Here is a 15,887-nt window from a genome sequence, read left to right as displayed (position 1 = left end):
AAGGGACACAGTGTCTTCCAAAAGCTTTCTGTATGTTGTTTGTGGGATGAGGAAGACATTGCAAAATACCAAAAAGGACAAAGAGTAATGTAACAAACACCCATATTGCCACCACCTGGAAGTAACAACTGTGTCAGAATACTGAGGAAACAGAGCTTTAATAATAAGGAGGAGTATTCGAGATAACAGTACAGTCCCCTCCCACCACCAGTCCTGTTCCCATTTCCCAGAAGCAGTCTGTAATTTGGTATGACATCGTCCCAGTTCGTTTTTAATACTTGTCTGCACACACATACGTATTCGTAAGCAGTCTTTAGCATTTGGGGCTGGTATGTGGAAGTGCTACAGAAATGGCATCGTGGTGTGCATCTCCAACTTGCTTTTGCATTTCACGTTGTTCCAGAGCCCGATGTTGATCAAGTTCATTACTTTTCACCCTTGTTTAACAATTCATACCACCTTTATTTACTCTTCTCTCCTATGAAGGATATTTAGGTCGTTTGCAGTTTTTCCTGATAGTGAAGTGCTAAATCGAGCATCCCTGTGCACGTCTCTCTGTACGTGCGTGACTGTTGACATCAGACTTGTTGTACCTCCGGGATGTGCATGTGTTCAGTGCCAGGCATGGTCACACTGCCCTCATCCCGGCTCCCCAGGACGGGAGTGCTTATCCTCCCCCATCCCATACCTACTTGACAGATTAGAGGGTCAGATGACTGAGAGGGGTTGTGTCTCTAGAAGTTGCGTTTTCCTGATTAATAAAAAGGTTGAGCATATTTTCTGATGTTTATTAGCCATTCTGGGTTTCTTTCTTAGACTTTTCTGTTCATTACTCCTGGCCATTTTTCCATTGAGTTTTTATACGTTTCCTGTTGATTTGTAGAAGACAGGATCTTAAAGCATTGACTCTGAGGCACTTTCCTGAGTGTACCTTAGCTTTCATCTTTGACAATAACTGTCAATGTATAGTTGGATAAAGGTGGCAAGCAGAGCAGGCCTAAATTCATTAAGCCGGTGTCAAATAAGGGAGGAGGAGGAGTAAGATAAAAATGGAGGGGGCGCCTGGGTGGCTCAGTGGGTTGAGGCCTCTGCCTTCTGCTCGGGTCGTGGTCCCAGGGTCCTGGGATCGAGCCCCGCATTGGGCTCTCTGCTCAGTGGAGAGCCCGCTTTCCCCTCTCTCTCTCTGCCTGACTCTCTGCCTACTTGTGATCTCTCTGTCAAATAAATAAATAATATCTTTAAAAAAAATTAAAAATAAAAAAGATAAAAATGGAGAATTTCCCTAATGGTTTTCAGAATTGAGTGAACCGAATCCTGGTACCAAATTTTAACAGCATGAATTGCTTTTTTGTGAAGTGATAATCTGGCTCTTTTTAAAAGAACATATTCACTTACTGCTGTATTCAGAAAGAATTCTTTTTTTTTCCTTAAGATTTTATTTATTGGGGCGCCTGGGTGGCTCAGTGGGTTAAGCCTCTGCCTTCAGCTCAGGTCATGATCTTAGGGCCCTGGGATTGAGTCCTGCATCGGGCTCTCTGCTCGGCAGGGAGCTTGCTTCCTCCTCTCTCTCTCTCTCTGCCTGCCTCTTTGCCTACTTTTGCTGTCTCTCTCTGTATCAAATAAATAAATAAAATCTTTTTTTTAAAAGATTTTATTTATTTATTTCACAGACAAAGATCACAAGTAGGCAGGGAGGCAGGCAGAGAGAGAGGAAGGGAAGCAGGTTCCCTGCTGAGCAGAGAGCCTGATGCGGGGCTTGATCCCAGGACCCCAGGATCATGACCTGAACCGAAGGCAGAGTCTTTAACCCACTGAACCACCCGGGTGCCCCCAGAAAGAATTCTTGTTTCTTGATTGTTACCACTATAATTTTTTCTTTACCCATTTTCTGGCAGAGTTGATTCAGCCTCTTGCTTTGAATAGTTTGGTCAAGCATGTCAGAACTTATTCTCCATCACTTTTCGATTACAAATTTCTCACTGCAGTCTTGCATTTGCCCTCTCTTCACGGTGACATTTGCTTATAAGTGGGCAGCAGAGTGACTGATAACGAATTTTTTTTTAAGATTTTATTTATTTATTTGACAGGCAGAGATCACAAGTAGGCAGAGAGTCAGGCAGAGAGAGAGAGTGGAGGAAGGAAGCAGGCTTCCTGCTGAGCAGAGAGCCCGATGCAGGACTCAATCCCAGGACCATGGGATCATGACCTGAGCTGAAGGAAGAGGCTTTACCCCACTGAGCCACCCAGGGTGCCCCACAATTTTTTTTTTTTTTTAATGGTAACCCTGGAATTCTGCCTCTGGTCCTCCAGTGTCCTGATTAGCTTGAAGATATCCTTCCCCCCAGCCAGAGAAAAACAGCATGTTTTGACCTTCTGCACCCTTTCCATTGTATTCCCCAGCAAAAACTTGTGAGCACCCCTTCTTGTTTGGACCAGTGACTTGTATGGGATGCTCTTGAGCACTGGGAGCCGACTGACTCTATTACCGAGCTAGCACGAGAGACAGAATTTACAATTTCTATTTTTGTTGCTGTTGCTTTCCCTTAACCTTATTTCTGTTAGGTTTGGCCTATTTTCTTTACATTCCTTTGCCAGTGGCCTTGTGTCCTAAAAATAAGAACATTCATACTTTAATTTGGCATTTTAGCATTAGGAAATACTTCTAAGTGAGAAAGGGCTAAGGTGAAAGACCAAAGACATAGCCAGAAAAGTGAAATACTTAGTTATGTTCTTTTTCTCTTCTGCTTCCCTTTTGGAATCCTTTGAACTTGGGCCTGTTTTCATCCAAATGTTCAAATGACATTTTTTTTAGATCTGAAAAACTGTTGTTGGAAAAATCTAAATATAACTCTGTGGCAAGAGACCAAGGATCAAACATATTTCTCAGAAAGATAGTAACTACAGAAAAAAAAAAATCTTCTGAAGTTTTCTAGAAGAAAAGACCAGTCAGTACTACAGAGAAAAAGAGTATGGTTAACATCAAAGAGATATCAGAATCCTGGTGTTTGTTTCTTTGAGTTTCTTTTTTTGTGCTTAAAGTGATCACTCTTTAAAAAACATTTTACTATTGGGGCGCCTGGGTAGCTCAGTGGGTTAAGCCTCTGCCTTCGGCTCAGGTCATGATCTCAGGGTCCTGGGATCGAGCCCCACATCGGGCTCTCTGCTCAACGGGGAGCCTGCTTCCCCCGCTCTCTCTGCCTGCGTCTCTGCCTACTTGTGATCTCTGTCAAATAAATAAATAAAATCTTTAAATAAATAAAATTAAAAAATCAAAAATATTTTACTATGGACAATTTTAAACAGATAACATTAAAAAGGCAGAATAATGTAGTGAGCCCCCGTATACCCATCATCACCCACCACCCATCTCACAGCCAACCTTGTTCTCAACTCACTCTCCTCCTCCTCGTACAGTTTGGAAGTACATCCTGTGCACTGTATGATTTGTATTTCAGTTTGTGTCTCTAAAAGAGAAGGACTCTTCGGTAATAATTGGTAAGATAGTTTTAATGGGGACCTTATTTTTCTTTTTTAAGATTTTATTTATTTATTTGACAGAGAGGGAACACAAGCAGGGAGAATGAGAGAGGGAGAAGCAGGCCTCCCACAGAGCAGGGAACCCAACGCAGGGCTCGATCCCAGGACCCTGGGATCATGACCCGAGCTAAAGGAAGACATTAAATGACGAGGCCACCCAGGCGTCCCTGATTAGGACCTTAATAAGGTGCACACATGGTTGTGATGAGTTGATATATTTCTTAAGCCATTTGTCTATAGGTCCCCTTTCTTCTCTTTAACCTTACAATTTATTTGTAAAGAATACTGAGAAATCAGGTTGTTTGTCCTGTAGTATTTTCTAGAACTTGGATTTTACTGATTGCAAGCCCATGATGTTTTACATATTTTTCTGTCCTCCTATTTCCTGTAAATTGCTAGTTGAAGTTAGGGATTTAGGAAGTTCTTTTGTCAAGAAGGCGCATGATGTCTAATCACTGTTCAATGAGGTTAGCAACTGTCAATGATCAGTGACCATATCCATTCATTTAGTAGTGGCCACAGTGTGGTGGTATTCTAAATATGTCATTTCCTCTCTCTTAGCTGGTTATAAGAGACACTTCCCTTCATCTACTGTTTGGCTACCTGGAGGTGTAGTTAGTATGGAAAAAAAAAAAAACCAGAATAGATGCTTGGTTTTCTTCCTTTGCCTTTAAAGCCTTCTGATGGAATTAAAATTTAAAAACATTTTTTGGGGTGCCTGGGTGGCTCAGTGGGTTAAGCCTCTGCCTTCAGCTCAGGTCATGATCTCAGGGTCCTGGGATCGAGCCCCACATCAGGCTCTCTGCTCAGCAGGGAGCCTCCTTCTCCCTTCTCTCTCTGTCTGCCTCTCTGCCTACTTGTGATCTCTGTCAAATAAATAAATAAAATCTTTTTTAAAAAATTTAAAAAACTTTTTTACATAAAAAACTTAAAATTTTAAAATAGAATAAAAAAATAAATAAAAAGAATTAAAAGCTAATGTCATCTAAGGGGTGCCTAGGTGGCTCAGTGGGTTAAAACCTCTGCCTTTGGCTCCCGTTGTGATCCCAGAGTCCTGGGATCAAGCCCCACAGCGGGCTCTCTACTCAGCAGGGAGCCTGGTTTCCTCTCTCTTTGCCTGCCTCTCTGCCTACTTGTGATATCTGTCTGCCAAATAAATAAATACATCTTTAAGGGGCACCTGGGTGGCTCAGTGGGTTAAGCCTCTGCCTTCAGCTCAGGTCATGATCTCAGGGTCCTGGGATCGAGCCCCGCATTGGGCTCTCTGCTCAGCAGGGAGCCTGCTTCTCCCTCTCTCTCTGCCTGCCTCTCTCTCTACTTGTGATCTCTGTCAAATAAATAAATAAAATCTTTAAAAATATATATATAAAGTACTTTGAAGCTGTGACTGTTTTTATAGCTTCCATGCTCAAATGAAAGATGTAGATACAGGAGTAGACTAGAATGATAAAACAAAGCAGAAGATGGTCCCTTCTGTTTTTTTAGAGTATGGATCTATTGACTTTTAAAAGTGCCTCATGCTTAAACACCTCAGGAATTCTTATAAAACATTATGTGTTTAATCAGAATGGTGAGCATATGGAATAAGGGGTGAAATTTTAGATTGCCCAAATCATCACAAAATCACCGAGCTTTCTCATTATAAGGCAATATTCTGGGTGTTCGGGGACACGTTTGTTTTCTATTGCTGTGTAGCAAATACTGCAAACTTAGCAGCTTAACCAAAGCGCATTTATTATAGTTTTTGTGGGTCAAGAGTCCAGGCATGACTTAACCTAGGACCTCTGCTTAGGGTCTTGAAAGTTGTAATCAAGGTGTCAGCCAGGGATGAGTTCTCATCAGAGGCTTGACCAGGGAAGGATCCACTTCCAAGCTCCTTCAGGTTGTTGGGAGTAGAATTTCCTAGCAGCTGTTAAGATTTATGTAATATAATCTTGTCCACTAATTACGTACATCTAATCACCTTTCAAGCATCCCACTGGTGAGAAGCAAGTCGCAGGTCTTGTCCACACCTATAGGGAGGGGACTTCCCTAGGGTTTGCCCACCACGGTAGTTTCAAAGACTTGCTTCTTATTGTCAAGAAGCTTGTAATCAAGAAAACAAGACATTCATAAAAATAATAATATTTTGCTTCACACTTTGGGGAATTTATCATAGAGATCATTTTAACCGGAACAAAAAGGTATGTTCCTGAGTGTTTATTCCAGTGTTGTCTATTTTAATAAATGATTGGAGACTAATGAAACATTCAACAATGGGATGTTTTGGGAAATTATTATGATAAGATCAATGTTCTGAAATAATGCATAACCAGTACTAATTTATAAAAAGGAGAAGAAAATGTTTGCCATAGTATCAGTATCATTTTGGGGGAGAAATATGTATGAACATAAGAATGGGGCAGGGCTTTATTTAATTCCTGCATGTCCCTTTGCGGCGTTTGTTTTTTGTGGGTTTTGCTTTTATAGTTAAAAATAAAACTTAAAGTCTAATAAAGAGGATTGCAAAAGTATCCTATAATGAATGGACTTGCAGTCAAAATACACATCACGTAGAATACACTCCCTCATATCTTTTTCCCCTCAGTGGTACAAATAATTGAGCAGACTATTCTTGTAGGTGAAAGAATGAATGAACTCTTCTTACAACTAAAGTCACCGTGAGTTATGACCAGTGGAAACTTTGATTTATATTCATCTTTTTTCCATATGTTAATAATGATAATGATTAATTTTTAGGAAGATATCTATAATAGGAATTTATTAGTTGGGACACTTGGGTGGCTCAGTCACTTAAGTGTCCAACTCTTGATCTCAGCTCAGGTCTTGACATCAGGGTTTGAGTTCAAGCCCCACATTGGGCTCCATGCTGGACGTGGAGCCTACTTTAAAAAAAAGTATTTGTTAGTAACATTTCCATATGTTCAGTGTGGAATTATATTTATAGGAAATATCTCATATCACTGTAAAATGACTGAGCTATAGCAGATTTTACTCTTGATATATAACAAACTGATCTTGACTTTGGGAATCCTTCACAGAGCCATCAGATAAGTAAAAGTCTGGTCAAATGAAAAATAACCCATATAGGGGCACCTGGGTAGCTCAGTTCTTAAGTGTCTGCCTTTAGCTCAGGTCATGATCCTGGGGTCCTGGCATCGAGTCCCGAATCGCGCTCCCTGCTCAGCGGGAAGCCTGCTTCCCCCTCTCCCACTCCCCCTGCTTGTGTTCCCCCTCTTCGCTATGTTTTTCTCTGTCAAATAAATAAAAATAAAATCTTTAAAAAAAAAAAGAAGAACCCATACATACTTAGATCTCTTCCTAGTTTAGATGCAGAGATACTCAAGGACTCTTTGTAGAACCTGTAGCATATAGCAAAGGTATTTAGGTTAGTTTAAACGACAGTGTGACCTTCAGAAGAATATATAATGAGTCACAGTTCATATTTTTGCCTCCGTTTACTGAAGATTATTTTAAATTACCGATGTTTTATTTAGATGTTATGTAACAGATTTTCAGTTAATACCATGGAGGGAGGTCTGTTAATAAATGCATATAGGTACTGTTAATCCCCCCAAAATCTAATTGAGATAAAAGAAAAAGGTCTTTATACCAGATAACTTTAGAACCCTGTGAATGGAGCGCCTGGGTGGCTCAGTGGGTTAAACCTCTGCCTTCGGCTCAGGTCATGATCTCAGGGTGCTGGGATCAAGCCCCGCATCGGGCTCTCTGCTCAGCAGGGAGCCTGCTTCCTCCTCTCTGTCTCTGCCTGCCTTTCTGCCTACTTGTGCCCTCCCTCTCTCTCTCTCTCTCTCTCTGTCAAATACATAAATAAAATCTTTAAAAAAAAAGAAAGAAAGAAAGAAAGAAACCTGTGAATGGGTAGTAAAATGGCCCTGTTTAGTTTTGTAACCTCCACAGTCATAAAACAGCTCTGTTCTGCCTGACCTCAAGGAGGGTCCTGAGTTCCAGGATTTTGCAGAGAAACCCTGCATTTGCGTGTGAGGTGAAGATCAGGACCATAGATGGGGGGAAGGGTGGGGTTGGGGAGGAAGATACCAAGCCCACATCTAGCCCTGCCATGGCGGCGCCCACCCAGCTGTTCCATGTCTCCGGTCAATAGCCAGGCAAAGCAGATGACACCGCATCTCACTTGCAGGTATCGACTGGGCTCCCAAGAGTGACCGCATCGTCACTTGTGGGGCAGACCGCAATGCCTACGTCTGGAGTCAGAAAGATGGTGTCTGGAAGCCAACCCTGGTGATCCTGAGAATTAATCGTGCAGCGACTTTTGTCAAGTGGTCCCCGCTAGAGAACAAATTTGCTGTGGGAAGTGGAGCACGACTCATTTCTGTTTGTTACTTTGAGTCTGAAAATGACTGGTGAGCAATATCTGAGTATTTTTTATTTCTCTCTGTGGAATTATACATTTGGACCACTGCGTTCCTGGTGACTTCTTGAAGCACTGGGTGAAGGCTTGACTGTAACTTCAATGTTTCCTCATCTGGGGATTTTTTTTCCCCCTCTGAAGCTCTCTGTTCCCTCTGAGCAGTTTTCCTTCCTGTGTGCAGTTGAGTCAAATCTCACATTTCTCATGTTGATACAGACCTGTGGTCCTGTGTCCTGATCTCCTAACTGGCAGGTTCAATAGGATGCTCCCACTCTTCTCATTCGATGTCCAAATTGTCTTTTTACTCCTACCGGTAAATCGTAAACTTGAGAGATTCCCATGCATGACCTGAGGGATAATTTTTTTTCCCCACTATATCTGTCTACTTAAAATATCTAAGATTCCTGCAGATAACAGTATTTTTCTTTAAAATTTATTGGCTAACCAAATCTCTGTCTTAGTGTAATATTTTATTCATTTAAACTGTTGGAGTAAAAATTGACCAGAATCTTGGAACTACAGTCTGCCTGTTGTACTTTCTGGATAAATCACTTGTAGCCAAGCCACTCAAAATACAGAGGCTGATTTTATGGCAAAGTGACTCATTTTACCTAATCCTTCTCGCTTACTTTGGTAAGAAAACGACTCCGCTCTGTGAGGCACGCATTCACAAAGGATGGAAAATAGCCCACATCGTGGAATCGTCATTCAGTGCATATCTGGCAGTGTTTATATTTGGACTAAAAATAGCAGAGCACACATTACTCTTTGTGTCAGTGTTACTGTTTGCTTTCTGCTGAAACAGTGAAAGGAACGGATTAGATTATGTTTTGTGAGATTTAGTGAAATCTCACAAATTTTGATTCTTTGGAAAGAAAGTCTGTGAATTTGCAGCAAGACTAAATTATGAATTTAAGAACTGTGTTTTTCTTTCAAGTGTGTGTAAAAATAAGCCTAACAAAGCACTGCCTGCCAAAAATCATTTTAGGGGAGGACTCACTGTAATGGATAGATAAAAACTTTACTTCCTAGGTAACGTTCAACCTCAGAGTTTGCTCACATTTTTATTCATTGAAAAATAGTCTCAAATAAGATCGATTGGGCTGTTCTGTAGTACAAGGTATTGTCACTTGAACAAGCTGTGTGTTCAGGGGAGTTTCTCAGCTGTAGAACAACATTTCACTGGAGTGATATGAATTGTGATTGTTTTAATCTCTGAAAGCCTTTAAAATAACCGCATTATAAGCAAGTCAGAATACTGTCTGTTTTTCAGAAGGAAATTTTTTAGACAGCTTCCTAAGAGAAAGATTCTGTGGAAGAGTAATTTGGCATTCAGGGGTGGGCGTTCAGCTTAATATTAAGTCTCTCGGCTATTTTTTTTTTTTAAAGATTTTATTTATTTATTTGACAGAGATCACATGTAAGCAGAGAGGAAGGCAGAGAGAGAGGAGGAAGCAGGCTCCCTGCTGAGAAGAGAGCCCGATGCGGGGCTCGATCCCAGGACCCTGGGATCATGACCTGAGCCGAAGGCAGAGGCTTTAACCCACTGAGCCACCCAGGCGCCCCAAAGTCTCTCGGCTCTTAAATAGCACAGCATGATTGGTTTTTAAGAAGCAGTTTAGGGGCAGAAATTGAATTTGTGAAGCCAGAATAATGATTGATCTCAGACATAAATAAACGTTTCGAGTGGAGTTAGAGAATTAGTTAGAACCTCTAACAGGAGATTGTGATTTTCTTGGTTGTGATTTTTCTGGAAAAAAATACGTAAATACTACTAATAATAATTTGCTGCTTCACAGAGACGTAGAAAGGAAATTGACCTATTTGCCAGCCAAACTTAACCCAAAATGAAATAACAGGTCACTGAGTATTTGTAATAAAAATTTAAGTAATTTCAAACCCCAGATTTTATTTTAAAGGTTAAAGTCAGGTGTAATCTGAAACTCCGTGGGCAGTATCCAGAGTTCATCCGTAAATATAGTTACTCATGGGGATCCCCTCATTGCCAGAAGGTTCAGAACTGACTACTGTGATAAGAGAGCGTCAAGGCCTAAAAGACAGAACAGAAAGGACTGTTTGTGGCTCTTCTTCCTCTCTCTGTTCCTCTCCTTGGCAGAGGACCTGCTCTCCACATGTGTATCACCTGATACACCTCTGTGAGGCCCTGTGGGAACTATTGCTCGTTGTGTGAATAAACTGATATGGATTTTCTCCTTTTGTAGGTGGGTAAGCAAGCACATTAAAAAGCCGATTCGCTCCACGGTCCTCAGCTTGGATTGGCATCCCAACAACGTCTTGCTGGCAGCCGGATCCTGCGATTTCAAATGCAGGTGGGAACCAACGAGAACTGGTAGAATTGATCTGTTCCTTGTTCATCTTTCAAGTATTTTTCAGGTTCCTTTTCTTTGCAAGGTACTGTGCTCAGCACCATGAGGGTACTGTGCTAATAAGCACCATGAGGGACTCAGAGATGGAAGGAGCTTGTGATCTAGGAAAGCAAACACAGAAGTCTCGGGGGGTGGGGAGTGGACCTGGAGGTGCAGGAGGAGTGGGGCACACAGGCGGGGCCGGGGAGGTTTTCCGTAGGCGGAACATCGTGTTTGGAGCAGAGGTGTAGTGGCCCTTGGACTACGGTGTTATTTCTTATTTCATAACCCAGGCAGAGACTCATCAAATTCCAGGGCTGAAGCTGAGATGAACAAGACAGCTGAAAGTGCTCTGCTGAGCTATTACTATGTTCTTCCTTTTCGGTTCAAGCTTTTTATTTGTTGTTAGCATGAGGCTAAAAGAAATACAGCCGCTTTGCTAAGAGCTTTAAGGATCATACAGTGTAATTGCTTTTTACAGTTATTCTTTACCAAGAAGGCTTTTTTTCCCTTAGCCAAAAGAAAAGCATATAAATGTTACTTCACATTGACAGTATAGTGGGTTGGGAAATGGGTTGCATCTTTCTTTAGTAGGCTATTTGGAGAATTTCCAGAAAACCTGGCTACCGATTTATATCCAAGAATATCCAAGGGTTTGTGTTTTTTTTGGCCTTTTTTTTTTTTTTTTTTTTTTTTAAGATGTGTGTGGGAATTTGCATGTGGAGTGGGGATACAGCAGTGTCAAGGCACTCTTTGGAAAAAGATTGGTTCTTCTGCTTAAGAACCAGTGTATGGCGCCTGGGTGGCTCAGCGGGTTGAGCCTCTGCCTTTAGCTCAGGTCATGATCTCAGGGTCCTGGGATCGAGCCCCACATCGGGGTCTTTGCTCCGTGAAGAGCCTGCTTCCCCCTCTCTTCCCACCTGCCTTTCTGCCTACTTGTGATCTCTGTCTGTCAAATAAATAAAAATTTTTAAAAATCTTAAAAAAAAACAAAACCAGTGTAACAGCATAGACATTCTTTAGGAGAATTCAGGAGTTTTATTGTCTGATATGTTACCCAGAGTCATTCTGATTCCTTTGAAGAATGGAGCTGAATGATCCGTACCGCTTAAATTATTAGACTGTGTCTAAAAAATCTGGTTATGAAAATAGGTTGCTAATTCTTTTGATAGTACTGATTTACAGAAATGAACTTCACTTTGACCTGTGGTCCTGTGTCCTGTTCAGTTCACGCTTTCTAGTTCACGAATGAGAACCACCTGTTCTGTCCCAGCCTCTGATGATGAGAGCAGTGGCCATTGTGATGCTGACTTAAGGCCCAGCGGTTCTGAGACTCATAAATACAGAGGACAGACTGATGGGTGCCAGAGAGACGGAGGGTTAATGGGATGGGCAAAATGAGTGAAGAGGAGTGGGAGGTACAGGCTTCCAGTGACAAAGTCACAAGGATGACATGGAACATAGGGACAAGGCCAGAGCCTCGTACGGTGACAGATGGTAGCTACACTTGCAGTGAGTGTGGCGTTAGGTGTAGAGAAGTTGAATCACTATGCTGTACACCTGAAACTCAGGTAATACTGTGTGTCAACTGTGTTCAAATGCAAAAAAGTGAAGCCCGGAGATTCCAGGGTCATGTCCTCTAACAGATAACTCACTGTGCCCCTCCCCTCTCGAGAGCTGCTGGTGTCATTGTCATTTCAGGGCAAATATCTCAGATCATTTTAGGGAGTCTTTAGGTCCAGAGGTTCTTGAGAGAAGCTCTACGAGGTAGCATTAGTGGTGCATTCCCAGCCGCTCTTTCTCCCTCCCTTTTCTGGATTCTGCATCCAAACCTCCTCAAACACAGCTTCTTGGAATTCAAGAGGGAGAGACTGCTGACAGCCGGCCATGAAGGAGACCCTCCTTCACCTCAGACCTGTCACAAAGACTGGACAGTGAGCCCTGACAGCATGATGTCCTGAGTGAGAGCCTGCCCACTCTCACTGGCTTCCTCTTTGGATGTCCCTTTGTTTAAATGGGTTAATGCCATCGGTTTATTGCAGTGTGGCACATAGTTTCTTCTACTGTTTGGCATGTGGGCTTCCTGGAGTACTGTGTTGAAAATGATAGTGAAGTAGACAGGAAAGAATGCTGGGCTCACTTAGCAAGGTCAGCCGCATGCAAGGAAGGGGCGGGACAACAAGATCCTCCCCCAGAATGTGTGCTCAGGGAGAGGACTTTTGTCCTTCTTTTAGAACTTCTAGAACTGCACCCCTAGAGCACCGTAGGTCTCCTTGTGTACCCTCTGATTGAGTGCATTTGGCCAGACTCAGATGGGCCTGTAGGCAGCCCTTAGAACCAAGTCTTAATGGAGCACCTGGGTGGCTCAGTGGGTTAAGCCTCTGCCTTCAGCTCAGATCATGGTCTCAGGGTCCTGGGATCGAGCCCCGCATTGGGTTCTCCGCTCAGCGGGAAGTCTGCTTCCCCCTCTCTCTCTGCCTGCCTCTCTGCCGACTTGTGATCTCTCTCAGTCTGTGTCAAATAAATAAATAAGACCTTTAAAAAAAAAAAAAAAGAACCAAGTCTTAATAGATTTGTGGATGTGAATTTGTCATGTTTTGCTTTTCAAGGCTCAATCTCTTTGCATTCTGAGACACCTTACGGCAGGTGCCCGTGGCCTGTTTCTGTATACATAAATTTTCATTGACTTTTTCCTTCTTTCCTGCCCCTAAACTGTAGAGTGTTTTCTGCCTACATTAAAGAAGTGGATGAAAAGCCAGCCAGTACGCCCTGGGGCAGCAAGATGCCTTTTGGTCAGCTGATGTCAGAGTTCGGGGGCAGCGGCACCGGTGGCTGGGTGCATGGGGTCAGCTTCTCTGCCAGCGGGAGCCGCCTGGCCTGGGTCAGCCACGACAGCACCGTATCCGTTGCTGACGCCTCAAAAAGCGTGCAGTGAGTATTTGCCTTTCGCTTGGAGTTAGGGAGTGGTCTGGGGTCTCTCACCAGCTGGGCTAAGGCCGTCCCTGGGGGTAAGCGCAGGATGTGAGCTCAAAAATGTGGCCCAGATGGGGCGCCTGGGTGGCTCAGTGGGTTAGGCCTCTGCCTTCGGCTCAGGTCATGATTTCAGAGTCCTGGGATCGAGCCCCACATCGGGCTCTCTGCTTAGCGGGGAGCCTGCTTCCTCCTCTCTCTCTCTCTGCCTGCCTCTCTGCCTACTTGTGATCTCTCTTTCTCTGGCAAATAAATAATTAAAAAAAAAAAAATGTGGCCCAGAACTGCAGGGCTGCCTTTAAAGTCACCGACGCACATTCAGATTGTCCACTTGGGGAAATTCTTTAAAGAGTTAGAGCTCACTTCCAGAAACACTTCTTCATGGAGGTGGTGTGGTGGTTTCTTTGAGGGACGCTCCTGGTTTGCTGCTGGTGGGAATTCCTTCAGATAGCCAGTTTGGTCTGTTAGTGTGACTCCCTCGCAGCAGGTCCCCGTCATCCAGCAGTCGAGTAGGAGATAAAGTTCTTACTGTGTGTAGTCAGTGAGCAGTGACTCCATTAATTTGGAATTCCATTCAGTAATACTTAAAACCCTGATAGCAGTTCCTCTGGAGTCTGCCAGAAGAACTCGAATTGCAATGACTCATTTGTGAGGGAGGCACCCGGACAGCGTTCAGAGAGCACGAGGCATCTTGTCACATGTCAGAATTTACTTATTTTTTTTTATTTTTCTTTTATTTATTTTTTTTTACACGTCCGAATTTATATCTGCTCGTCATATGCTGGAAGAAGAGAGACGATGATTGAAATTCTTTCCCTTTAGGAATCTTTGTTCGCTCCTGGTGAATCTTTTTCCATTGACAGCTAAAGGTTACCCACCTTAAAACGTTTCCTAGGGACGCCTGGGTGGCTCAGTTGGTTGAGCAGCTGCCTTCGGCTCAGGTCATGATCCCAGGGTCCTGGGATCGAGTCCCACATCGGGCTCCTTGCTCAGCAGGGAGACTGCTTCTCCCTCTGCCTCTGCCTGCCTCTCTGTCTGCCTGTGCTCACTCTCTCTAACAAATAAATAAATAAAATCTTTAAAAAAAAAAAAAAAAACGTTTCCTAACTTGTCAACCTGTGTGCTGAGAACCGGTCACATCAGGTGTCTCTGCCTCCGTCTGCCTCACGGTGACAACAAAGTGACATGTCAGAGATGATATTTTCCTACTAACTGGATTGAGTTGGGTTTATTTTATTTACTTTTTTTAACACCATAATAAATGGTGTAATCTTCCAGACTTCTGTACAAGTATAGGCACTTAACATCTCTTTTCATCTTGAACACAAATGGGATTATGCTGTACATTTTGTACAGTAATTTGTTTTCTGTCATTCAGTTTTGATGTCATGGTTATTTGATTTGGATATAATTTATTATAATGCATAATAAGCTCTTCGCATATGCTTATTCCAGCCCCCGTCTGCCCTCATACTGATTTGTGATTTGGCTTTTCTGGTCCTGCAAGTCAGATCATATCCTCTCCACTTCCCCTTCTCAAACATAAATATTTCATGTAGTAGGAGCCAAGTGTACTGTATAGTAAGGCCTTAAAATGAGGTGTTAGGCCTTTAATTAAATTCCAGTGGTATTGGGGTGTAAGTGGGTGGGGGTGGGCTCACTGAGACATAGTTGTCAAAATGCATCATCTTCTACATGAAGTTCTGTGATCCTAATTCATCAACCACCATGTTTACCTGCCGTGTGTGTGTGAGACCTCTTGGCCAGGTGCTGCCAGATAACTTACTAAGTGTACGGGTACACACATACACCTTCCCCAGCCCTTCTGTGTGGGAGCTCCTGGCCAGCCAAGATGCATATTCACTGGTGGCCCCAGTTCCTCCCCCAGAGCCCGGCAGAGAAGAGAAGAGACTCTCCCAGATGTTTGTGCCCACCCTCGGAGCCCACAGTGAGCACGGGCAAGGAGAGGAAGGAGGGACAAGGCATTCAGTCACGAGTGACCGTGACACCCAGAGTGCTAGGCGGTCAGAGGAGAAGCCACTTCAGGCTGAAGAGGTCCAGGAAAGCTTCATGGAGGTGATCAGATGAGCTGAGCGTCAGAGACCAGGGTGGATTTGGGTGGACAAGCAAGAGACAGCATGTTCGCAAAGGGTGTGGGAGCAAAGGCAAGAGCCGGGAAAGAAGGAGGACTCACTGGGGACCACATAGTTGTGAGTGGGGGGCCTCAGAAGCAGGTGGGGCACGGGCCAGAGAGGGCCAAAGGACTCTGTTTCTACAGTGACCCCAGGGCCGTGTCATGCTTGGGATTCCCCAAAGTCCAGGTCATGGGGCTCCTCGTAGGCATAAGTGTTCATTTGTGCTGCACAAGCCCCTGTGAAAATGGGTCCTTTTCATCTGCTGTGTCTATAAAGAAGCTGCGCGGTCTGTTCCCGTCTCAGTTTAACAATTGTTCTTGTGTTCAGGGTCTCAACTCTGAAAACAGAGTTCCTGCCCCTCCTGAGTGTGTCATTTGTCTCAGAGAACAGCGTTGTAGCCGCGGTAAGTAATTTTCCATTCTCCCTTGTAGTACACTGTGTTTAGTTCTCCAGAACAGGAACAGTGCGTGCTCTTGTGACTTTGCGCAC

The 15,887-nt window shown here is 43.4% G+C and overlaps 1 protein-coding gene across 1 annotated transcript in view; it reads left to right on the top strand.

Moving 5' to 3' along the window:
• The window catches only part of ARPC1A (actin related protein 2/3 complex subunit 1A), a 32,846-nt gene that overhangs the window by 12,175 nt on the left and 4,784 nt on the right, over positions 1-15,887 (top strand). The window contains exons 4-7 of the mRNA XM_080830017.1: positions 7,697-7,919; positions 10,150-10,257; positions 13,012-13,224; positions 15,726-15,801. Coding sequence (XP_080686143.1) covers positions 7,697-7,919; positions 10,150-10,257; positions 13,012-13,224; positions 15,726-15,801 — 620 coding nt within the window. The remainder of the gene's footprint in view (positions 1-7,696; positions 7,920-10,149; positions 10,258-13,011; positions 13,225-15,725; positions 15,802-15,887) is intronic.

Source organism: Martes martes (genome assembly GCF_963455335.1).
Source record: "Martes martes genome assembly, chromosome: 18".
In the NCBI taxonomy this organism is placed as follows: domain Eukaryota; kingdom Metazoa; phylum Chordata; class Mammalia; order Carnivora; family Mustelidae; genus Martes; species Martes martes.
This window is presented reverse-complemented; position numbering and strand designations above follow the sequence as displayed.